This window comes from Cyprinus carpio, chromosome B14, assembly GCF_018340385.1.
Source record: "Cyprinus carpio isolate SPL01 chromosome B14, ASM1834038v1, whole genome shotgun sequence".
NCBI classification, from domain to species: domain Eukaryota; kingdom Metazoa; phylum Chordata; class Actinopteri; order Cypriniformes; family Cyprinidae; genus Cyprinus; species Cyprinus carpio.
Genome location: NC_056610.1, coordinates 22,571,940 through 22,598,716, shown reverse-complemented (window position 1 = coordinate 22,598,716; position 26,777 = coordinate 22,571,940). Strand labels below are relative to the sequence as shown.

Here is a 26,777-nt window from a genome sequence, read left to right as displayed (position 1 = left end):
ATACTCCACACAGTGAAAGGAGATGAATCAATTTCCATGTCTTATATCCTTATTAAGAGATAATAGATGCAGGAAGCATTAGCCATGTACAGGCTGGGCCGGAGTGATTAGGAGGGATTTAATGGGAGCCGGGAAGAGTAAGGGAACCACATACTTCCAAGAACAACTGATTAAGGTCATTAAAATTCTAATTAAGAGGGGGATGTAGCCACACAGGATGATTCCGGTTGATTCTCTTTAGACCTTGCTTTGATGGGTTCACCAAGCTGTGGTGTGTTGGGCGACATGGGGAAGACGTGCTTAAAAAGAGCACTTCCCATTCCCCTTCATCTGGAAAACTAATTATTTAAATCAAGCTGTCATTAAAAGCATGTTTGCTTGTCAAAAACGGGTGATCAGCGGGTCTCTGAGGTGCACTGACACATGGAGACAGACAGCATCTCTGTTGCTGTAATCGAGCTGGCTCCAAAACATCTAAGAGGTGGTCACCTGGAGAAGCAAGCAGCAGAAACATGGGACATGGTAAGTAAATTGCTGTTCCAGAGGCAAAATAGGGGAACAGGATGTAACCGAGGTCGCTGATGGGATGTGGCTGTTAACTGTCAGCCAGTCGGCAGCTGCTATGTGGCAGAATCCACAAACTATCTAAGCTGTACGTGTCACCGCAATGTCAAACAATTTCAACACATCTCATAATCTGTCTGCCTGCACATGAGCGGCAGAGGCAGATGACAGAGCGTGCTCCATTTATCAGCCTGTAAAGCTGCATTGCTAAAGCTAAAACAGCCATATAAGCAGTTCGCTACAGAGCTTCAGCTAATACAGAATGTCACGAAATTTGACAAATTTTGGATAAATAAATAAAGAGTAGGTAAGTAGGTAATAATCACAAAAAAAACAACAACAACAAAAAAAAACACTTATATGTTATTAAAATTGCACTGGAAAAAGAAAATTGATCAGCTTAAAGATGATAAAAAATTTTGGAAGACCATGGTAGGCAGGATTAACGCTATAAAAATGGTGGTACTTTCAAGATTTTTGTATGTATTTCAATCTTATCCATTTTTTATTCCACTTAATTATATTAAACAGATAGAATCTATTATAAGCAGCTTCAAGACAGCTATGGATTAACAAGAAACATCTAAACAAATCTAAAGATCAAGGAGGGTTTGGGCTTCCCAATTGGGCAGCTAACTTAAATATTTTAGCGTGGTGGAGGAAGATTGGTTCTTAGCAATTGAAGAAGCTTCTTCTTATAAGACTTCATTAATAGTTCTACTTAGCAGTCCCATCAAAATATTTTGAAGTCAAAATATCAATGGTAACATAGTTATTTCAAACCTAATTAAAGTATGGAAACAAATCAAGGTATATTTGAAAATTCTAGATTTATATCTGGATACCCCAATCTGTAATAATCATGCTTTTCCTCCGGGGTTACATGATAAGATCTTTTCTCAATGGAAACATATGGGGAAATGTATATTTAAATTTCTTTCTGAAGTGTATTCTGTCAACTTGGAGCCTGAGCCTTGTATTGGACTTCTAGGTGCAGAAAATGCCTTTTGTATTAAATATCAAACACAGGCCATTTCACTCTGCATGTTACTTGAAAAAAATAAAATAAAAAATGATATTACAGATGTGGAAAGCAGATTCTGTCCCTTCTTTTGAGATGTGGGCAAGGGAACAGGGAAATATGTTACATTTGGAAGAACTGATTTATATGAAAAGAAAAATTATCCATTTTCATCAAGATCTGGAAACCAATAAGACTGTTCTTACAGGCATATATTGGATTACATCTCTTTTAATCAAACTGTCTGAATATACTGTACACTATTTGGATAGCTGTTGTTGCCGTCCATCGGGATAAAAGATTGTATATTAACACTCTGCTGCTCATGTACAACATTCTTGATTGTAAAGCACTTGAAGTAACCTGGTGGGGGGGGGGTGTAATATAAAGCTTTAATGTTCTTGGCTACAAAGTCATGTACAGTGTTACAGCTAAGGATGCTTCACGTCCTATTTTTCCTGTATAGTAGCTATTTTTGTGACATTGTGTGTGTTGTTTCAAGAAAATTAAAATAAAGAGAAAAAAAAAAAAAGAGTAGGTCGGTGGACTTCAATCAACTAGTGTCTGTGAATATTAAGATGCAAAAAATACAATTTAAATATTAATCCTGCATGTTCTGCATGTCTCTGTATGAATTTATACACACATAAAGAAGCACACAATGCTTGTGGTGTTTTCAGCCTCTGCTGCCTCAATAAATGTGTGTGTGAACACATAAACATAATCTCTAGAACCACCCTAAGAGTCACTTCATTAGCATTTTACGGTTTCTTTTCAGAACACTATTGTCAAATCATATAAACAGAGAAATTAAAGATCTTCACAACAACTGGTCAAAATAAAAGTTTGGTTTAACTTGAAGAAACTGTGATAGAGATATATTACTTAATGTAATGATAGTACTACTACTACTACTACTACTACTACTACTAATAAAATTATTATTAAAACATTATTTTTAAGGAATATTATCCAGAAAAAAAAGTATTTACCAGAATTTATATACCAGAAAAATGTAAAAACACAACACAGTATTTCTGAAAAAGGAAAGAAAGTGTATATATATAAAATCAATTATTTAGAGATTATTACAATTTAATGGAACCATTCAAATGGAATCCAGAAAATTAATAGAAACCAGAATTTGGTAAAAATAAAAATAAATTTGGGGGAGGCGTATTTCATAGGGCCTTAGGTTTTAATAAATCACTGTTAAATAGTATTTAAGTTCCATGATTTCAATTCATTAGACATGCTTTTTGATAAATATATTTTAATTTAACCATTAAAACAGAGTCTAGAAAAATGAAAATGGAAAAAATGGATAAATAAATGTTAAAGAGTCTTACAGTATATATATTAATATGGAAAAAATATACAGTATATATATATATATATATATTAACATATATAGACATAAATACACATCTTACAATTAGGACAGCCGTACATACATACACTGGTCTAAAATCTCAGTTTAATTAATTTAGTGGGACTGTTATAATACTTTATATATATATATATATATATATATAGTTAACATATATATATATATATTTATATATATATATATATATATATATAGAACTATATACAGTACCTATTTTTTTCATTGATCTATTATATAGTTTAGAGGCCATTATATAAAATATTTGACCAATCAGAATAAACTAATCTAGAGAAGCACCAAGAACAGAGCATTAGCGGCGTCCAGCTATGTTTGTTCTCGTGGGTGCAAATACCAGAGGGAGTCACTAGTGACAGGTCGCCCAGTGACGCGCAGCTATGCCTGCGTTTGGGCTGAGAGGTCAAAGGTCGCCCGGCTGACTCACAGACGTTCGTCAGGCAGCCGTCAGCACAGCTTCAAAGCTCCTCCTGCTCTATTATCTCCCTGTGTCAGTCAAGTGTCAGCTTCAGCAGTTCTCATTTAGCCAAGGAGCTGATTTACTCATGGTATAAAAACAGAGAAACCAATTTATCTCTGCTTATATTCTGAAGTCATGCTGGGTGCTCAAACACAGATACGAACCTGATGGAGGAACAAAAGGAAACTCCAAAATAAATGTCAGATCATAGTGAACTGCTTCAAGTAATTTAATGAATCTCATGAAAATGTGTCCGCATCAAAAAAATCAAGTAATTTAATGAATCTCATGAAAATGAGTCCGCATCAAAAAAAAAATATATATATATTAAAAATAATAATAATTAAAATAATACAATAAAATAAAAAAAATAAATAAATAAATAAAATAAAATAAAATAAAACTACAACGAATATATATTTTGTATTAGAGTGAAGGGGGTGTGAATTAAAAAAAAAAAGTCATAATACGTAAAAATCATAATGGTATTAAGACATGTGAAATAGTGTGTGTGTGGCGGGGGGGGGGGGGGGGGGGGGGGGTTGGAAAATGGACATTACCTTTCCTTTTGTTTTAGAAATATAAGTATATAATTTTCAATTTCTCTTTTAATTTCAGTTTAATTTTGACCTGGTCATGTTTATTTGATATTTATCCACTTACAAACTGCATAATTAGTTAAACGAAATTCATACTCAAATCTTATATATTATAACACATTCTTCACATTTGTGTTATAAAAGCTTAAGCTTGTGCATTTAATGTATGCAATCTTTTTTTGTCATTTTATTTGCCAGAGGTATTCAGTATCTTAAAAATGGTCATCATTCCTGACCCTGAATCAAGGTGGTCCATCTGTCAATGTAATGAGTGTGAGAAAGAAATGATCAGGCAGGTGTCAATGAGAAAGTATCTAGTGTACGCATGCCTGCACATAAACAAAGAACAATCCTAACAATCCTCCACACAAAGCCTCCGGAGATCACAGCAAAACTTGATTACTAGATTACACAAAACCATGCAGCATGAGCCCAGGAGACATAATTCCATCAAAAAGCTTTACTAAATGTTTAAAGACATGTGTTATTGTCAAACTACGCAACCTTGGCATTCTATTATGAGTGTATCAGCTGTCTTTTACTGGTAATAAAGCAAGCTGGATACGAGAAAGGCTTTCTCATCAGCCAGGTTTTACACTCAAGGCTTTTACAGCATCCCTACGAGAACTGCTGATCTCATTTCTGTTCGAAACTATTGATTCATACAGATCTGTGGAACATCTGCACTCTATTGTGAAGTTCAAAAGACTGACGCTCACATTCATGTTTTATGTCCTTAATAAAGCTGAAGATAATACAGCTGGCTAATGATTGACCGCAATCCCTGGTCAACAGCAGGAATTCAACATCTCCCGAAACCAAGCTTCCAGAAGAACAACAAGAGGAAGTTCTTTACTATTTGTCTCATCGCATTGGCTCCCTTTAAAGGTTATCCCGGACAAATCAAACATTTATCACATGTATTTATCACTTATTTATTCCAGATGGAGATATTATCACAACGCTCCGATTTAGAGTTCTGATGTAATTAAGTGATGTATTCGTAGCGTGTCTCTCCAAGACCAAAGTGCTGTGGAAACATGCCGAGCCAGTGAAAAAGACAATCTGTTGAGACAGACAATGTGAATACACATCTGTGTTTGTGAAAGAGACCGTAAAAAACCTTGAAACTCAGTTTAGTGTCCTGAAATAGGGAAGTGCATTCAGAATCGATGTTTTGATGTGACTCACTCTCCAGATTGGAAGTAAATGTGACCACTTGACTATGGCCCATCATACTTCTGTGAAGGAGTTACATCTGTGCATCTAGTCTCATCAAGAGAGCAGAAAACTCTTCCAGCACAGACACAGAAGAAAACGAATGGGCTGAATCTGAGAATAGCCAAGAAAATAAATATAATAGTCACTGCTAGACAATGAGGCTGAATAACAACAAATGCTGACAATATTCTGGCATACATCGTGACACCTGATGTTTGCTGAAAGTTAAAGGGACAGTTCAACCAGAAACACTCATTCTAAACCTATATGCTGATTAAAATCTGTAAATAATCCAAACATGAAGGAGATTTCAGCAAAGGGAAAGATTATCACTAATTAACAATAATATTTTTTGTTTGTTCCCCACACAAATCTTCTGCATAACTTCAAAACACTTGGAATGTAGCACACAAGTTAAATACTACTTCTACTAATAATAATAATAATAACAAAAACAATAACAACAACTATTATTATTATTATTATTTATAGAACATTGGGCAAAAAGATAAAGGTTCAAATATATCAATATTGTGCCCTTGAGCAAGATGAAATCCCAGTGTAAATAAATAAATAAATTTATTATTATTATTATTATTATTATTATTATTATAAGAGAAAACTGGACAACAGGTTCAGTTATCACATCAGGCTGAATCACTATTATGCCCTTGAGCAAGGTCAAATCCCACTGAAATGTAGATATACATTAGGTATAAAAAGAAGAAAATAATGCTTATTGATACAAAAATTCTACATAATTCTACAACACATTAATGGGTTTCTGCTGCCCATCAGCATTCAAAAAAAGCTGACACGGTGATCCGTTTAAGCAAGAGTCTCATGCTTATCCTCCCACCCCTGAAGTAATGAAAAACTCTCGTAGCGTTATTCTCCCAGTTCCTTCGACTGCCAGCGCTCTTTACCCAGGACCATTCACCATAGCAACACCACAAAGTGTTTGTTTTCTCACAGGAAAATAAACCATCGGCGAAAATATTTGTGTCTTTGCAGAGCCGCCCATCTCCGCAGTCAACAGGGGGCCCATCTCGGCATGATCCTGTTTGTTTTTGCCCAAAGCTAATATTTAAATGAATTCTTCTGAGAAATAAGCGGGATGTACATCATGCGGTTATATCTCTTACATACCACGCACAAATACATTCTCACTGTTAAATGTTTAGCTTTTCACCAAAACAAGCTGATCTGGCGATGCAATGCTGCGGTTTCTCGTGAGTGATTGTCAGCCTCCCTCGCTGGAGGAAAAAATGTTTTTTTGTTTTGTTTTTTTACAGTCAAACTGTCAGTTTTATGATGCCACATCTGCTTTGAGAGACCGAGTGAGGTTTATTTATTATTTATGGTCGTCTTCATGATCGTGAAAGTGTTTCACAAATATGTGATGGTTTATTCATTAACTTAATGAATGTGTAGCTGTTTTCGTTCCTTTAAACTACATCACCGCTTTTTCCACAACAATGGGGAATTGAGGCAGAAAGGCTGTAAAGCGCGGCATAACCCACATTGCCGGCATTCCTTTGCACTCTTTTGTTGTTCGAAGTGAGGTGTTTTTGGTGTCACAGCAGGTAATCGAACTGCTTGGGGCTAATTTTAACAAGCCTTCCTTTAATACATCAGCGCTCAAGTATAAGACAAAGAGATGTAAGACAGTGCGGACGTCAAACTGTTCGAAATCGAAACAGTCGAGCACAGACGTGACCTGCATTCTGAAAGCATGAACCAATCATTTCTGTTCTGTTATTAGTACATCGGTTTGATAGAACAAAATTTAAGTGCATTAGACGTGTGGTTTTACAATGTCGTCAGTTATGGACAAGCAAAACCCTGGACTGAAGACTTCTGACCTCTGAGGGAACTGGGCAGAGGAAGTGAATAATGGCTGTGAAAGATTAGGTCACAGGCTAATCCAATGCCAGGGATATTGTGGCAGTTAATCTAATATGTCTCAAATAGTTGAAGAGAAGTGAATGTTCTTGAGGGAAAATGTTCTCTTTGGAAAAACTGCAGCCTATAATTCACAAGGACAGACCAATGCATAAATCAACTGGGTACCCTTCTTGACCTACTGACCTTATTATCAGAGGTCAGATTCACCAAACATTCTTTAAAATAAAAATCTTCCTTACTACAGTTTTTTTCTTTGCAGGTAGGTTTCTTAAAGCGTCTTGGAGATTTTGGCTTAGTTCTTCTGGATTGAGTCTGTCTCAGTTTGTTCTGTTTCTTCATGTCGTTCCAGACAGACTGATGATGATCAGATCAGATCTCTGTGTGGAGCACTGGCTGATCTCAGACAAAAATCTCTCTGGATTATTACAGTTAATGGGAAAATGAATGTTTGGAAATGTAAACTGATATTTCCTACTGACACACTACAGTAAAGATAGAAATAAATGACTTATAACCATTTTTTTTTTTTTTTTGTGAAAAGGCTTTTGCACAGTAGTGTACATATAAAAATAACCAAGAATATCCTTATCTTTTTTTTTCTTATGCTGTTCTGAAAAAAAATATATATATTTTTTTCAGAACAACATAAGAAAAAAAGATAAGGATATTCTTATATATATTAATATATATAGAAATAAATACACATCTTACAATTAGGACAGCCGTACATACACTGGTCTAAAATCTCAGTTTAATTAATTTAGTGGGACTGTTATAATACTTTAGTCTTATAATACTAGAAACAATTTGGTACTACTAATATTTCCTACTTTTATTTTCTAATGTCCAAAACAAGTTAGCAAAATGGTTACCTGTAAATACCTTCTCTAACGTTGATAACCTAACACTTTACACTCAAAAACTAACAAACTTGGCATTCTTATAAAATCCTCTTAATTTGACCATAAGAACTTCCTTAAATTGTTTATTAAAGGGATAGTTCACTCAAAAATAGAAGATATTTTGAAGAATGTGGGTAAAAATTGCTGCTCCCCATTGACTTCCACAATATCTTCTTTCCATACAAAAAGAGAAAAATCTTTCAAAAAAAAAAAAAAAAAAAAAAAAAAAAAAAAAAAAAAAATATATATATATATATATATATATATATATATATATATATATATATATATATATATATATATATATATATATATATATGTATATGTGTATATATATTGTGTGTGTGTGTGTGTGTTCAGCAGAAGAAAGAAACTCATACAGATTTGGAACAACTTGCGAGTATGTACATGATGACAGAATTTCTATTTTTTATTATTATTATTTTAATTTTTTTGAGGTTAAGGTTTCTTCTCCACCTAGATATAATCATTTTCTCTTGCACAGTAACTTCCCTGGCCAAAACAGCAAATCCATTTGGACAGAACAGCGAAAGAAAGCTACACTCATACAGATGACACACTGCACTGTTTAAACACTGAAAACTGACACCTGTTTCCACTTGATCTGTTTTGGAAACGCATCTTCCTGCATGCAGACCAATAATCTACAGTCAGTCAAGGTGAGTTGGGGGCTTTGTCGAGCTCTGCCATCACAGAAGAGCCCCTTTGTCTCCTCCCCATCTCAGGAATGCTGGGCTGATGGGAATCTCTCACTGCGAGGCCACATTCCAGTCAACTCGTCCCCGGCACACCTGCAGGGCATCTGGGGTCAGCTGCCTTCACCATGCATCACTGGACACAGGAACTGGAATCGACATGAGCTCTACCTCCAAATCCTCCATAGATCCCAGAGTCTATCAAAACTCCCAGCAGTGCCATGAAAAGCCTTTCAGACTGAGTTTAGAACTTCTTGGTGACTGGACTGCAGATACATCAATTAAAATACCAAAATACCAATGGATAAAATCCAATTCCATTCATGTTTTAATTATTTGATATGGATTTTAAATTCAAATACATGTAGCAATGCTGACCAGATCAATATCTCACTACATTTCACAAATCGTATTAAGTGACCACTGTTAGCCTTTGTAGAGTGGGGTGCACCAGCTAGTTAACCTGTGTCATTACTCATGACCTCGTTAATATTTTTCCACAGCGGTGCATCTGCTCAATATGATCTACAGGACAGAGAAACCACACTGTCAGGTTTTCTCATCACATCCTGGTGTTTGATGATTTACTATACTTACACGTAACTTTAAACCGGGGTCGGCAACCTTTTTGATATGAAGTGTCATTTTTAATTTATTTTGGAAATGTCTCTACCATACTATATTAAAATAACATTCTATCCATTACAAAGTGCTGTTTTGACAGCAGAAAGCAGACTGAAGTGCGTCACCGCTCCAGCAATGCCGTGAGTGTGAGCGAGAATGTGCTTTCAACCGTACCACGAAGAGAAACCAACAGGATTCATCTGATACATGCATACATAACTATTCAAAAGTTTGCAGTATCTTTAATGTACGTTTTTTTTTATGTTTCTGAAATAAGTACAATACTGTATACGCTGTAAAATATTAGGTAACACTAACACTAGTTTAGGGACCAATTGTCATTATTAACTAGCTGATTAGTAGCATGCATATTTCCATTGCACATTTGCTAATATATTTGCTGTTACTGTTAAGTTTAATGCATTAATCAAATTTATTCTAGCTGAATAAAAACATTAATTTCTTTATTTTAAAATCGAATATATATTAGATTTCGGTACAACAGGAATAACTTCTACTATGCTAGGTTTCTTTTCATTTACAATAACAGATGTGAAAATATTAAATATTTTTTAATAGAAAGGAAACTCAAATAACAGAAAGCGACATCCTGTTTGTTTTCTTTATTTTACAAAAGCACATCTTTTTGGTTTTCATTGTGAGTGTACACAAATAAAAGTAGACCTGTTACAGTGATGTATTATACTGCTGGTATAAGGAAACAGCTGAAGTGATACCACTGGCGCACACACACACACACACACACACACACACACACACACACACACACACACACACACACACACACACACACAAATCATATCAGCTCCAGAATTGCTAACTTGACAGCGCAGTTAGTAGTTTATCTAAATAAAATACAGTGAACCAAACATCAGCATGTCTGTGTCACCGTTGGAATGCGACTGAAGTACAAAGCCTATAATTTACATAATAAATAATAGTTAGCATTCAAATACATTACATCTGAAAGCATGTGATGGAGATTTATTACTAATCACAGAACCGGCTTTACTGATGAGATGCGCATGACAATCACATGTGATTTATTGTGCAGCCCTAAAAAACTGAATAATTTTGACGGCATTGATGAACCTGTGGTGGTTTCTGCGGTGGGGAAGAAACGTAAGCTATTAATAAGATAAGTATTGACCAAGTTCAGAGGCTGTCATATGCGGATCAACTTACTTTGTTGTGTATTTTCAACAGTTTCAATATGACAATGACTTTTATATTGATCAATGGATTTATTGCATTTATTGGGGGGGAAAAAATCAGTTTTTATAATAAATCTCAAAATCTGGATTTGAATTTATGTTATTATAACCTAAAGATGCTACAGTATGTGAAAGTTTGAAACAAAAAATAGTTGTTTTCATCTGGCGCCTTTCTTGGTAAAGAAAACACATTTTTACTCAAATTAATCAAACTGGGTTTATAGCGTTTTTGAACCAAACTCTTCAAATATATATAAAAATTTGCACTAACCCCAAACTTTTGAACAGCATGTAAAAAAGCATCATCTTACTTGCAGTGTGTTCTTTATTATCGCCAATGTGTATTTTTTCTTTTGCATTTGCTGCTTGACAAGTACTCATTTTGATACTAATATTGATACTAAATACTAATCTTGTCTAAAGCTACCAGGTTCTACTTTCAATGGTTCATGTGAAGACCCTTGGATACCTTGTCAAAGACCTCCATGTGATGTGATTGCCTGAGTGAAAGTAAATGACTACTGAAACACAAAGACGGCTGCCCTTATTTTCCTTCCCACATTAGGACGTATAAAAGTGAGGGTGTTGTGCACAGTAATGCACTGAACAGATCATGTGTCAGATGAGCACTTCGTGCCATCGCCGTGCTTCGTTTTTGTGACCTAACCGCACAGAGCAACGTGCTTTTGTGGGAAGCAAAACGATACTAGTGCAGAACAACAGGCTCTTACCGCAAAGGCTTATGGCACAATGAATGCACCTGGCCTGCCTTAGTCCAAAACAATCAGTATTTATGAGGCCCGGGACAGCCACTGTTGAAACATGCCCACCCAAATGAGCCTTAACAGTCCGGTGGCCCAGCAAACAAGGGTGTGCTATCTCTGTCTCTCTTTCCCGCCGCTGGAAAATCATTAGTTGGAGGAAGTTTGCTCACATATTGAAAACCGCCAGCCATTGAGAGCTCTGTGCTTTCAGAGCAAACAGGAACAATGGAGATTTTTGCAGGGGTTGAGCAGCAAGGTGAACAAATCTCCCTCTTCTACACAGAAACAGCCTCCCTTCCTGCTCATTAGAGTTGGGAAAACTCAAACAGCCTCTGCCAGGGCCTTCACAGCCCCAGAGCCCAAAAACAAACAAGCAGCAAGAAAAGAGAACAAGAACAAGAAAAAACAAAAAAAGCCTCTCAGTCGTTTGACAAGTAGTTTGTTTTCCCTCTGTAGAGGAGACAGAAATCCCAATCTGCTCTCACTGCGGACACAGCTGTGAAGATGTGCACGCCAATCCTCTCGTGTGTGGATTTGTTCTAGTGCCCTACTGTCATGGGAGGGGTTCAAACAAAAGGGTTTTAAGGGAAAAGTTAAATTGAATGCCTTTGTAAGGATCCAATAACTCTGCTCCACAGCATGAAAGGTGGTGTTATTGGCCGCTCGCATACTGATCTCTCATAGCACTGCACACGATCTGCAGGACGCAGGTAAAACCCAAACGGGTATTAACATTCCTGGGTTTGGAAACAAGAACCGCTAGTTTTTATAACCCTCCCAAGACAAAACCATTGCACTTTCCGTTCTCTGGAGCTGATTTTTCATTTAAAATTTGTTTGATGTTGGATGACAGCATCTATTTAAATCTCATGGTCATGTGGTATCATCGGATGGCCACTCGCTAATAGATTTCACTGATTAGGACCAGGTGGAGATGCAGTCATACTGACCAATTTAAAACCCAGCTGGTGAATCACAAGCAGGCCTGTCCAAGTTACCATGGCAGCTCACGGCGCACATGTGACAGCCCGACAGTGCCGCGTCGCCTCTTCCAAATGCACACATAAATAGAGACGGAATTAGATTGCTGGTGCTTAAGTAAAATAAAGAGTCCTCGTTCTCCACAGAAATGCATTCTGACACACTACACTATTCAGTTAATGTGCATTAGCGATGATTTCAGCGTAATGCACTGTAATGTACTCATTTATACTGTAGCAATTTCTGCCCTCACAAAGTGCCTTTATATAAACTCTCTGTAGTGTTTTCTGGTAATCATTAATGTCTAGAAGGATTGATTTCGAGTTAAGGCCCACTCAGCAATCACCCTGTGACTCTGTTTTTCCTCTTGTTTGCTTGTTGTCTATTTTCCCCCTCTGTCAGAGATAGTATACCAAAGAAAAGATACAGTATGGCACCAAAAGAACACACACAGTGCCAAACCCTTCACTAGCAACTATCCTGAGCAAAGACGCCAAAATCAGTAGACAAGGGAAAATAAGTATACATGAACATACTTGCATGTGCAACATTTTGGGTCAGCAATATTTTTTTTAAAGACATTAATACTTCAAATCAAAAGTGGCAGCAAATACTATTACTATATACTATAAGATTACTTAAGGAGGAATAAGGATCATGTGACACTGAAGATTGGAGTAATGATGCTGAAAATTCAACTTTGATCACGGGAATACATTACATTTTAAACACTTATTTTAAATAGTAATAACATTTCACAATATTATTTGACTATTTTACTGTATTTTGATCAAATTAATGCTGCCTTGGTGAGCATAAGAGATTTCTTTACACCTTTAAAAAAAATCCCAAAACTTTTGAATGTTCAGTTTTTTGTTTTTTTCTGTTGCCAAATGTACACAACATATACATACCTGCATAAATATTAAGCAGCACAACTGTTTTCAAAATGTTTCTTGAGCAACTAATCAAAATTAGATTATCAATATTAGAATGATTTCTAAAGGATCATGTAACACTAAATACTGGAATAATGGTGCTGAAAATTCAGCTTTGCATCAGAAATAAATTACATTTTAAAATGTATTCAAATAAAAAAAATGTTATTTTAAATGTTAATAATATTTCACAATATTACTGTTTTTACTGTATTTTTGTTCAAATAAATGCAGCCTTGGTGAGCGAAAAAGACTTCTTTAAAAACATTCTCTCTACTGAATACAAGTACTATTATTTATTATATACTGTTTACACATTCATGGGAAAGATGCTTTTGTATACTATGAATATTATACATACACATTTATTTGTCTAAATAAGCCGTGTGTGTTTGTGAACTCTCATTGTATGTGTGTGTCTGGTTGACAGCGTGTCTCTGCCAGGGCTTGTGTTAGTGTTTAGATGCATATGGTGCTTGCAGGCCTAAGTGAGCATTACGAGGCCAGCCAAGGAGTCCAGCAAGGGACCACAGACTTGCGTGCTCTCTCCAAACCCTTCCATTTAGCCCTGCACAGAGCTGTGATTACTGAGAGAGAGGAGGAGCAGAAATGAGCCAAGGAGGATGTGCTGGCAAACACAGACAACTGTTTAAAGCCTGAGAGGGAAGCCCAGACTGCAGCGGGTTAACTAACGCTCTCTATGTGGGCCAGTGGAGCACCCAGCGCACGTACACACATGTTCTCCGAGATTAAATGAATGACGGCCATGTAGTTTATGTAATACAGTATAAAACCAACTCTGGTTCTGTCTATGAATCATGATTAAATCCATTTGCATGGTTTCACATGCAATTTAGAGTTCAAGTTCACACAAGCGGAGCCAAACAAGGACAGACGGTGGTGTCTTAGTGGTAAACATGCAGCGTTTTCATCTGGCGCTTCCAGACAGAAGAGTTTGTCTCTCTTCAAAGCCACAAGGCTCCATATATCAGCGGCTAGAGCTTGCTGGGCTGTCAGCCACCCTGAAGCCCACATGCTGATTGTGAAATGGGGAGGAGAGAGGCAGGCCTCCTACCAAGCCTTGTTTAGCACCTCAGGTCTTTGTCCTTCTCTGGACCGCCGCCACCTCATGCCCTCGGAGGCGAAAACACAAAACAAGGACACAATTGACACAGGATTCGGCTCTTTAAAGGCAGGCTGGCTATTCTGGCAGACATGCATTCGTGAAAACAAGCTGCGGCACTTAAAGTGAGCAATGAAGTCAGCATTTGGCGACAACGGAGCATCAGATTAATCGTCTTTTTTATAAGACTCCAGCAGGAGGAATCAAATAGGTTTGATTTTCATTTAGCTGAATTTATATTCACGAGTCAACAAGTTTTGCTTTGAAAATTTTTTTTTTGAATTGGTGAAAATGTTCAAAGTGGTACCAGGATAAAAGGAATTTCCAAATCTAACAAGGCACATCCGTCTAGATGACTCCTCTGAGATTGCATTTGTGATTTGAAAGTCTCAATTAGAGGACAATAATGTCACTTGTTAAAGAAAGGTACAAAGCAGACGTGAGGACCAGAGGAATGCCCTTCAACAGCAATAACTCACGGCTTAGAGTCGAGTAAATTGGTTACCAGACGCTGGTGTTGGGTACGGTTCAGCTTTAAGCCACTGCCTCAGAGTGAGGGTAGTACGGAGCAAAGGTTAACTCTATTATTGCAGGTTTCTGAACTGGAAAAAAAGGGGAATTGGAGTTTTGATTGGAAACAAATGTCAGGGGAGATGGGCATGGCGAGGAAGAGGTTGGGTTTTCTTGCAACCAGAGACTATCTGAAATAAATGTGTGCGTGTTTTTGTTAGACATTGTTTTTTGGGGAAATTAACCTATTAAATCAATAAGCACGCAATATTAATACTCATCTTCTGAAATGCACTGAGCCTTAGAATAAAGCAGTGGTTCCCTGCACAAACACTCACAGGTAGCCTCTTTTCTACTTAACACTCAGACAAATGTCTCCACAGGTCACGTCAGGCAGAGAGCTTGATGGGGCTCCTATTTTACTTCCTGTCAAATCCCCCACTGCCTGTGCGTGACCTCGCTCCTAAAACAGCACTCAAGCCTTTCCGCATGGCTGACCCGCAGGACCCTTGCTCTCCTAAAAATCCACTCTTGTTGTTACTAGTAAAGGAACTTTGAGAAGGTAAAGTTTGTCGCCTGGTTCTCCATTTCCCAGGACCCCCTTGGCTTTCAACGCTGCCAGCTTGTCAGCCAGTGTGGTGGAACGGTCACGCCGCTAGCAAGAGAGGAAGAGATGTTTTGTCATCCTTGTGTTGAGTAACATACCCAGAGCAGTGTTTGGTATCTCTCCGTTGAAGACGGCTTTTAACACACTAGATGTTCAATTGTGGACTACATACATTATGGTGTGGTGTGTATTGTTTGAGGCAGAACCTCTGTGATTTGCAGTGAAACCAGTGTAGTCTAATTCTTTAGTGAATGACTTTCAAGGTGCTGTCACATTTAATGTTGTCCGGAGAATTTTTGTAGGCGAAATCCTGTGTTTTCAATGGAGTGGAATCAATACAATCTGAATTTTGCATGATTTTGTAAAGGGTTCAAGTTAGTTGTGTGGAGTTGCCTACAGAAACCTGCTTAGTTTGAAATTGACCTTTGAGCTTGGCTTCATACATTTCTATACTACTGACAGTAGTTGATGTTTTTTTTGGCAGAAAAAAAAAAAAAAAAAATCACAGATATTTTGTTAACTTGATCATAACTTTATGATTTTTTTTTTTAGTGAAACAAAAAACAATGTACTACAATTCCTGAACTATTGACTCAAATCAGCTCAAATTATCCTTTTTAGTGAATTGAGAAAACCGCGTGACACAGCTGACACAGAGCAGCATACCCTGTGGATACTCTCCAAAATGGCGCTAGGGTGACGTGGAGGAGACAAATTGTTTAATAAAGTTGTTATTTTTGTTTTCTTTGCATACAAAAAGTATTCTCGTAGCTTTGAATGACTAATGTCACATGGATTATTTTACCAATCTCCTTGCTACCTTTCTGCACCTTGATCATGGTAATTACATTTCTGTCTATAGGAGGGTGAGAGAGCTCTCAGAATGCATCAAAAATATCTTAATTTGTGTTCCAAAGACGAACAGAGGTCTTACTGGTTTGGAATGACATGAGGGTGAGTAATTAATGACAGACTTTTCATTTTTGGGTGAATTATCCCTTTAAGCCAAACCCCAATCCTAACCCTAACCATATAGTAAGTACATGTAGTTAATTTATATTACTCAGTGCTTAAATCTATACAGTAATTACACTGTAACAAGGACACCTTAAAATAAAGCGTAACCCAAACTATTAGACTGCATGTTTATTGCCCCTAAAATATTTGTGTAAACATATTTGTAAGAATTCAATTAGCCTAATTTCTGATTTGCTAACTGATCTGAACACTTGGCGACCAACTGCAGAGAGCAAGAGCTGCATTCCTTTTAGCAAATATTTCTTCCTAAAGTACTAAAAGAATCGTTAATGGAATAATTAAAGAGCTGAAACCTTAGGAGGATTCTGAATCAGAATCATTAAATTCTTTACGATTTCCATGCCTTTAGCCATCCAGAAACCTACACCGCTCTTTCAGGATGTGTGCTGTTGTAGTAATCTAATTTTGAGGTACAAGGTACTAACAGTGTTGTGATCGTAGCTAATCGTTATTCACACGGAGCAATTTGGGGCAGCAAAAGGGCGAGAGTCTCATACTGCTGAAGTCTGGAGCGAGTTTCCTTCCTGGCAGTCTGTTTGGAGTGTGTATTATTACTCACACATTTGTATGACATTAGGCACTGCTGGTCTGCTGAGAATAAACCGCAGTACCTGCCAAGCGGCATGAGGACACGTTAAGCATACGTTGACCTTTGTGGTAAAATTCTCACATCAGAGAGTTTTGGTGTAAATTGGCGTTCATGAATCATGCATGGCACGAAGAGGGAGCCGTCAGAAGGTTTCAAAATAGATCAGGGTATTTTGCGTCTCTCATTAAATGAATAAATAATAAATAAACAAAATTAGCATTGCAGCAGCTGGGGCTGCACAACATTTAATGACTGTAGCAACTGTTACGACAACAAACTGCAAGTTGTGATTTGGATAATTAGGTTTCCAGGGTAATCGGCCTTTCTGATTATAGGATTTATTTATAACCAAATGCAATGACTGCCTTTACACAACCTCACACTGCTGGTGCGGAGTGACTGTTAATTAACTAGTCTTTGCTCGAGAAAGCTAATTTTGCTTAGTTTTTTCAGTCACACTTTATTTTAAGGTACAATTCCCGCCATTAACAAACCATTAACTAAGACGTTTGCCTTTTAAACCAGCATCACTATGCTCAGTAGGAACAACTATGTCGGTTAATTATAATTTAACATATTTATGTGACCACAGAATTTTGTGATCGACCAATCAAAATGAAGTATTCTGGAGCGGTGTGTTAAGCATTATCTCCTGTGATACAAGGCTTATTAAATCAATATTAATTGAAAATATCATTGTGCAACAAAACAAGCGGATATACTTTTTCTAGTCTGTTTGGAAGACAGGAATTGGATTACCCTTTCATGAATGTGTGTGCGCCGTGAGGACAGGAGGAAGTGTTGTCAGGGCTCCAGTTCCGTGACCTTGGGCCAGGAGCGAGTGTAACCAGGTGAGGGCCTGGCGGGGCCCAGCCAGGCGGCTCAGTTTTCACTCAGCAAATTTCATTAATACAGGCTCCCCAAAGAGCCTTTCATCTCCACCGTCAAAAGCTCTTCCGGACTGAGTAGGCTCATTTATTGAGAAACGGGGCTGTGCTACTTAAGGATGGTATTCGGTTATTACTGGAACCCAGGGCATTTTTCGGGTGATTAATGTGTGTGTTTGTGTCACTGTGGGAGTTAGTAACTGCATCAGAGAGCATAATTCTCGGAAATAAGTACTTATAACTGCAGTCGGTCTATGTAAGCTAATGTGCTCTGAAAGTGAAAAATCATTCCCGCTCTGATGGTACTGTGTTTAAGTGCTATGATGTGTCTTGTGTGAGGGGACACTGTAGGTCAGGACACTTTCAAAGCTAATTGAAGGCAATGAGGCCTTGCGGCCTGAATCCAGGGCTGTCGCTTTAAAAACAAACGACGTTACGTTACAGAGCTAACCACTTACATACAGAAAGCATGCATGCCAATCAAACAGCCATGCACTGTGCTTTATCTCATTATGAGGAAACCCTCAAGGACAAATATGTAAAGTATTCCCTTTAAAGCTGTAAAAACATCTAAAGTAACAATAACATGGCACAGATTCAGCTTTCACACCCTGAGTATTAGATCATTCAAACAAATGATAGAATAACACTTCAGGCTAGGATAAATAAACATTTGATCTAGATGTCAAAGTCGCTCAAATATAAAACTTGTTATATATTCTCATAACACAGTGGCAAAATTTCTTCCATGGAAAGAGGAAGAAAATATATGATTTGTTATGTGTTTTATTAATGGGGTTGTCAAGATCCAATGTAACAAAATGGCAAATGTCATAGTGCACATGACTTGTGCTTCAAGTGTACTATAAGACACCTGAAGCTTGAGTTGTGTGAGAAATGGACCAAAATTTTAACTCTACTTTTGAGACAAACCTTTTCAATGAATCAGCTGTTGTGTAATTCGGACTGATTTGGTTCTTGACTCACTGATTCAATGGTCCAGACGAAGCAGTTTTAGTCTGTTCCTCACATAAAATTATCAGTAGGCTTTCAGAAGATTTGTATGAACCACTTTGAAAACTCTTTAATGGTGATTTTGGCCTTTTTGAATTATGACAGCTTCATTCCCTGTTCATTGTAATTTAATGGACAAAACTGACCGGTGAAATTTTTCAACATTTCCCCTTTGGCATTCCACAGAGTTAAAGTCAAGTTTAAAATGACATGAGGTTTAAAAAAAAACTTGTGTGAAATATTCCTCTAAAGCAAAGCTTTTATGGATGTTCCCTCAAAGATGGTAAAGATTGCCACTCACTGAACCTTCCTGGAGCCGCCAGTCTGCCAATGGAATGTTACAGCAAATCATCACACATGTGAATCATCATAAAACAAGGCGACGGTTTTGCCACCAGAGCCAATGTCAAACATTCGGCAGCGTTTCCTTAACAACCGTGTTTGGGTATCCAAGAGCCAAGGGAGATTCTTAAGGGATTGAGTTGGGTGTGATAGATTTATAATGATAAAAAAATCCTCTTGAGATTTATGAAACTGTTTTTGTTTTTGTTCTAGAAAATGTTTTTGTAAGAGTGCATTGGGGGTAATTACATGAGGGTTGTTAAAGAACATAATGTCTGTGCAAATTAACGCAATTTACCCAAAAAAGACTTGGGAATGAAAATGAAGTCGCAACCACTGCAAGTTACTGAATTCGCTGTTTATTGCATGCAATCAATCACAGAAAAATGATTTATTTGAATGTCTGTTCCAGTTTATGTGAATGAAAAATCTATACACTGCAAATGGAGGCTGTCTCTAAATGCCATTTAATCACTGACAGAGTAATTATTCGGCAGGAACCACACTAGTCTACCAAGACCGGGCTCCCCATTCCAGACCAGCCCACCAAATTAAAGCAGCTTTGGGGGGCCATGTTAGGATTAAAGTCCTTGTTCCAGGAATCTCTGCGTTAATGAATGTCATAATTAGAATCAGAAAGCCTTTGCTCAGTGAGGTTCACAGTCCCAGGCATTACACCACGTAATTTGACTTGTTTATCCCGAGGACGCCTGGCAGCTGCCCATAGTGGCTTCCACTGCAGTGAGTCAACGGAGCGGGACGCCTTCTTCCTTTGTGAACATCTTTGTTGTGACATCACAACTACTCATTCTGCTTTCTCCTCCTCATTTCGGCCTCTGTTCACAGGCGAAAACAGGACAATGGGAAGGTGATGGGATCTCCAGCAACCCTAAACCAGGCCTATCTGTGATGTCCCCTAATGAATCCAGGCCGAAAATAAGCAGCATTAAAGGGAAAGTTAACTTCCAGAATAATTTACTCACCCCCATGTCATCCGAGATGTTCATGTCTTTCTTTCACTAGTCGAAAACAAATAAGGCTTTTGAGGAAGATATTACATGTTTTTGTAAATGTGGTGGTATTGTATGGTGAAAGGATCAGTTCACTTCCAAATTGCAGTTTCAATGCAGCTTTAAAGGGCTCTACACAATCCCAGCCGAGGATAATCAAGACTTATCAAGTGAAAGATCAGTCATTTTCTACCAAAAATACAAATTGATATACTTTTTAACCACAAATGCTCATCTTGCACTAGCTTGAACTCACGCATTACGTAATCATGCACACGTAGGTGGAAGTACTGACCCAGTGTTTACAAAGCAAATGTGCAAAGTCAAATGCACAAAAGGTAAAAAAAAAAAAAAAGTTGGAGGAGAAAATGAGATGGAGTACACAGACGAACAACTAACTGCGTGACATTTCCAACGTGATTATGCAATGTGTGAAGACTTGAATGCACATCTCAGAGCTAGTGCAAGACCAGCATTTGTGGTTAAAAACTATACAAAATTGTATTTTATTATTACCTTTTTTTTTTTTAGAAAATTATGTTTTGCTAGATAAGGCCCTTATTCTTCGGCTGGGATTGTGTAAAGCTGCACTGACACTACAATTTGGACCTTCAGCCCGTTGGCCACCAGTGAAGTCCATTTTATGGAGAAAATTCTTGGTTTGTTTTCTTCAAAAATCTCTTTTCTTGTAACTGAAGAAAGACATAAACATCTGGCATGGCATGGGGGTGAGTAAATTATAAGGAAATTTTGACAATGGAAGTGAACTTTTCTTTTAAATAATTCGGGATTAGATATGTTCGTCTGACTTCCAAGGGAGGCCCCAAACCACAGGTCTGTCAACTGCTCTGTTGACACGTCGTAAAAAAACAGCGTCTGCCACTTTGCACGGCCACCACAATTCTCTCCCGTCACATGAAAAAGCGGGCCAGTCTGGAAGCGAATCAGAAGCATGTGTATTAGCAGTCTCTCAGGCGCCTTGATTAGGCTTTGTTAAAAGAGCGGCCTCAATTAGCGTATTGAGTATTTTGGGGGTTAATTTTTGGGGCCAGAGGAAATGGTGAAGACTTAAGCGGCCAAGCATCGCGATAACAGTCTCAGATCGTAGTATATACACAAATGGCTCACGGCTCGCGCTAATCACCCGCAATTACGAAGCCTTACTGAAACAAACGCATGAAGCCTAATGAGACATTGAGATTTGTTTCTGTACAGATAGAAGAGGTCGGCCGAACCACATGAAGAAAAACACTTTGCCGGTCAGGGTCAGTGGTGATTACTGAGCCTTCGGCCTAGACATGTACCCTCTCCATGGACCATTAAAACCACATGGACTGTGGCTCCTAACATTTCTGAGAGGCACACACACATTCACCAACATGACAATGCCCAGACACCTTTCATTAAACAGTATGACCATATGAGGGAGTGACGCCTGCAGCACATTGTGCGTGGCGGATTTCAGGCCTAAAAAAGGACCTTTAATCAGTCTCACATGCTTTTAAATGGGAAGCGTTGATGCATCACTTGGAAAAAATGGGAGAAATGCAAAATATGCTCTCTGAGGTCATCACTTATGCACCAGATGACTACAAATCCCTCACATCAAGTCCATCCCTGGCTTGGATAAAGGAGTAGAGAGTTAACGGACATTAAGTTTTACCTTCTTGTTTGTCTCACATTGTAAATATGTAGATGGATCGGCCTAGTGACACATATGATGTTCAGTCAAAGGACACCCAATCAACAGAGCAGGCCCTGTAAACTCCCTAATGTCTCCTGAGCCAACAGCTAATCAATTTTAGGACACACCAAATAAAAGCCTGACATACGTACCCCTCATGATGGGGAGGGACTTAAGAGAGAGATAAGATCAACATGGCTGTAATCTGTGACATACACAACTTTTCTTCAAGTCGTCACTCTTGTGTGTGGCCTTGAGAAATGAAATTATATTAGGAAAATTTATCACAGTAGATATACACTACCATTAAAAAATTTGGGGTCAGTAAGATATTTTTTTTTTTTTAATGATTTTGAAAGTCTTATGTTGACCAAGGCTGCATTTATTTGATCAAAAATAATACTGTAAAATATTATTACAATTTAAAATATATTATTTAAAACATTTAAGTAGCATTCTACATGGAAATAAATATTACAAGTGGTTTTCTGATTTATTTTACATTTTTAAAGAATTTGAAGCTTATTTTCCCTTTACTGTAACACGTCGAGCTTTAAAGGAGTCATCAGATGCAAATTTACTTTTACATGTTTGAACATAAATGTGTGTTGGCAGTGTGTGTACACATCCACCATATAATGATAAAAATCCCCCCAGTGGTTTTTATTTTATCCCTAAATATAATATCCGCTTTTTCAAATCAAGCCGTTACACACAGACCAAGGCCCCTCCCACTATAGTTGATTGACACGGCCGTCTTACCTTAGACCCATTCTGAGTGAGCTGCGAACAGTCCGCCATTGTTTCGACGCTGGAGCAGGGACATAGACAAGAATGTCTCCATAGCAATTGAGGTGTTTTGTTGTTGGATGTAGTAATGAATCTAGCAGTTGTCATTTACCCCCGACATCTGAGCCTCTGAAGACGCAGTGAATTACTTTCGCTTTTGAAGGGAATGTGCCTCCCGATCTACCTAAATTTGTCTATATTCATGCGAATCATACGTGATCCAGCTTCACCTACAGAAGAAGTGAGTATTAGGGTTTTTTATGAATCTTTGCAAATCACCTTTCCTAATGATTTGCTAGGTTAGCAAGTTTCATGGCTAAAGTAAACAGTAATGCTTGTTACCCCACAGAAGAGAGGGGCGGGTTCAGCAGAGCTCATTAGCATTTAAATGAACACGCAACAAAACAGGTTGCTCTGAAAAGAGCTGATTTTGACAGGGTAAAAATGGTGTTTTTTACACTACCATTGAGAAATTTTAACCAAAGAACGTTATAGACATTTCATTAAGACCCTAAAGAATAATATCAACAGCCGATGACCCCTTTAAATTTGGACTATAAAATGTAGCAAAAAGAAAATGGGTGGGGGAGGGGCACAATTTTAAATAACTTGTATAAAATTGCATAAATTAATTCATTATTAAATGCCTCTCTCATTTAGAGCGTCAGTGTAAGTCACATGACGACTGTTCATCCAATCACCCGGACGCCTCAAAACAGAAAGTGTCAAATCTGTGGCAGAGAACTCACAGCCAGATACTTTTCTGTGGTTTACAGCAGAACGAAAAAGACTTTAACTTTTATTTTCTTTGGTTTATAGCATTGCAACACTGTCATCAAGACCCTGGGAATTAGGGATCTCAGTTTTCACTTCACATTACCCCTTCTTCTCCATGATTAATAGGTGCAAGTAAATATTTTTTTTTTTTTCTGAAATTGAGAAAACAGATAGAGGGAAAGTAATGTGGTTGTGTGTGCCCAAGTCAAACAAGACATGTTGTTCTAAAATCATCTCCCTTTGGTTACCCCAAAAACCCCTCGCCCCAGCACACCCTTTGGGTGCAAAAGAACCGTCCACAACCTCCTCTTTAACGTTTGTGTTTTTCCCATGTAAGATGAAGCCATTTTTTGCTCTTTGTAAATAAGACATATAGTTTATTGGACATGGCGTTGGCGCTGATCACATTGTGTCGTATTTCACATTCATCTCTGCCTCCAGCTCCTTGAGGAAACCACTGTCATCATTTCTCAATGCTGCACGCTTGCTCAGATGTCTTTGTAAGAAACACAATCTTCTTTTCCTTTTCAGTGGGAAAAGGCTACTTCAGCACAACCTCTATTTATTTTCATTAAGTTTGTGTGTTTCTTGTTCAGCCACTGTTGATAAAGATTCCCAAGGCTAATAGGGACCCAGGCTTTTCCGGCTCTGTTATTTTCATCTTGGAAAGCACAGTTAGCCACTTCTGCGACACATGGCATAATGATCTACCTATGATTACAGACCCTCACGAGGCACGTGGCTGTCACCCCGTAGTGCGTCTTGCATTGTTTGTGAATCATGTGTGTAGGAAAGCAGTGAATCACATACAACCCTCCAGAGTCCTGATCATAGGAAGAAAAATCTTGTTTTGTTTTTCTAGGCAACATCTGCAGTGTGTTGAAGGTCACTAGAGAAGGCTGGGTGGACAGCTCATTCTCCCGCATGCCTTGGGTGTTACTTTACAGTAATTATTTGGTTATTGAAAGGATATAGCTGTGTCAAAGTGTTATGTTTTTGACAAAAGCATCCTTTAAATTAAGTCAATACTTCATCACATCATATTCAATTTTAGTTTGACTAAAATGGCATTACTTTTTAGACAAATTAAATCAAATATTAATTCTATGTATTACCTGTTAGAATACAAAGACCAAAAACGGCTTCATCCTAAAAGGCTAATGGGAAAAAACATGCAAACACAAGATAAAGGGATAGTGCACCTAAAAATACTGTTGGCGGTAGCAATTGACTTTTATGGAATGGAAAAAATTCCATCAACTGTCAACTGTTTTGTTCTTTAAACAATCTTCACAAAAAAGTAAATAAATCTTTCATTTTTTTGGGTCTCTCTTTAAGGAAGATGATTGCTTTAGCAAAGGAGTTTTAAAGAAACCAGAGGGGGATGATTCAAGAACAGCTTACAGAAAAGAAAAAACATATACTAGTGCATATACTACATATACAAGTACATATGCTTCATACACTAGTGCATATACTACATATACTAGTGCATATACTTCATATACTAGTGCGTAAACTAGTGCATATACAGTATATGCACTAGTTTTCACACTAGTATATGAAGTATATGCACTAGTATATATACTAAATGCACTAGGGGTTGAACAACTTCTGATCTTTTAAAGTCAACTTTTATGTGATTAAAGTTGAGTTGAAGTCGACTAGTTGCTGATGACATCATTAATGGAAAAAACGAGTCTGGAGCTGAGACTAGAACACCTTGTGCTCAGCTATGGCATATGACACAGCACTGCTGTCTTTTGTCTTTGGGTCATTATATTTCTCACAGATTTCTGCTCGTTCTAAATTAGATACAGATAAAGTAGCACAGTAAAGATTACATTCATATGAATGCATTAGTGAGAGCGATTGATGTGTGAATGAATTCTACCTGGCAGCGTCTCTCTACTAGTGGAGCTGTGGGATCTAGTTATTAAGAAATATATGCTTAAACTTTTCAGTTTCTAAGCTATTTTATTGAGAAATCCCAGAACAGTGTTTATACATTTCCGCGCTGAATGATTCTGTGTGCACGCGATCTGCGAATGATGTACGCGCTACTGTCTGTAGTCTATGTGTGTGCGTTACAGTACAGCAGTGCATTAGATTAGAACGGCGATTAACTTACCTGTACAATAAGCTGTTTAAGACATGCATTATCCCCAATTTCGAGCATCCAGTAATATAATCACACATGTCTTGTGGAGCCTTTCAGAGTATGCAATTGTTTGTCATTTTAACTTTTTGGAAACGGAGCGTAAATATGGCAGTCCTTCAAAGATTTCTTCCTTTCTTATCCTGTTGCGCCCTATATAGGACCAGCAACTAGTCGACGTCAAGCTTAAAGTGTTATGGCAGAGCATTGAAGTCGACTAGTCTACTAGTTGATTAGTCAGTGCAACCCCTAATATGCACTAGTGCAGTGGTTCTCAACCACATTCCTGGAGGACCCCCAACACTGTCTCCGTTGTCTCTACTTATGAGCAGGTGACCTGAATCAGGTATGTTTGATTAAGGAGGCATGCAAAATGTGCAGTGATGGGGGTCCTCCAGGAATGTGGTTGAGAACCACTGCACTAGTATATGAAGTATATTTACTAGTATATGTAGTATATGCACTAGTATATGAAGTATACAATATACTTCATCCACTAGTGCATATAAAACATATACTAGTGCATATAATACATCACTGCTCTTTTTTTGTCATAATACCTCTCTCTCTTCATTGTTTATATCTATATTGTCTATTTCTTGTCTGCAAGTTTTTAGTTGTTGTTGTTGTTTTTTCAAATAATGACAATGAAGATCTTTTCTGTTTTATTCTATATTCACAACGTGACTTATTCATTCTGACTAGGACATAACTTTTCATAATTTTCATCATTTTGTGCATATACAGTTGTAATATTATGTTTATGTTGTTCATATATTTGTCTAATCTTATATTTTTTTTAACAGTACATTATAGTTTACTTTTGACATAAAATATGTTTTTTGTTTAGTCTTAGTTAACAGACATTCTAAAAATACTCCAAAAATACATTTTTGTGAGTAAAGGTGTGG

At 37.5% G+C, this 26,777-nt stretch overlaps 1 protein-coding gene across 1 annotated transcript in view; it reads right to left on the bottom strand.

Annotated features, from left to right (window-relative positions):
* Positions 1-22,943, bottom strand: part of LOC109112921 (slit homolog 3 protein-like) — a 138,389-nt gene extending 115,446 nt beyond the window's left edge. Inside the window, exon 1 of the mRNA XM_042738814.1 lies at positions 22,905-22,943. Coding sequence (XP_042594748.1) covers positions 22,905-22,943 — 39 coding nt within the window. The remainder of the gene's footprint in view (positions 1-22,904) is intronic.
* Between the last annotated feature and the right edge of the window lie 3,834 nt (positions 22,944-26,777).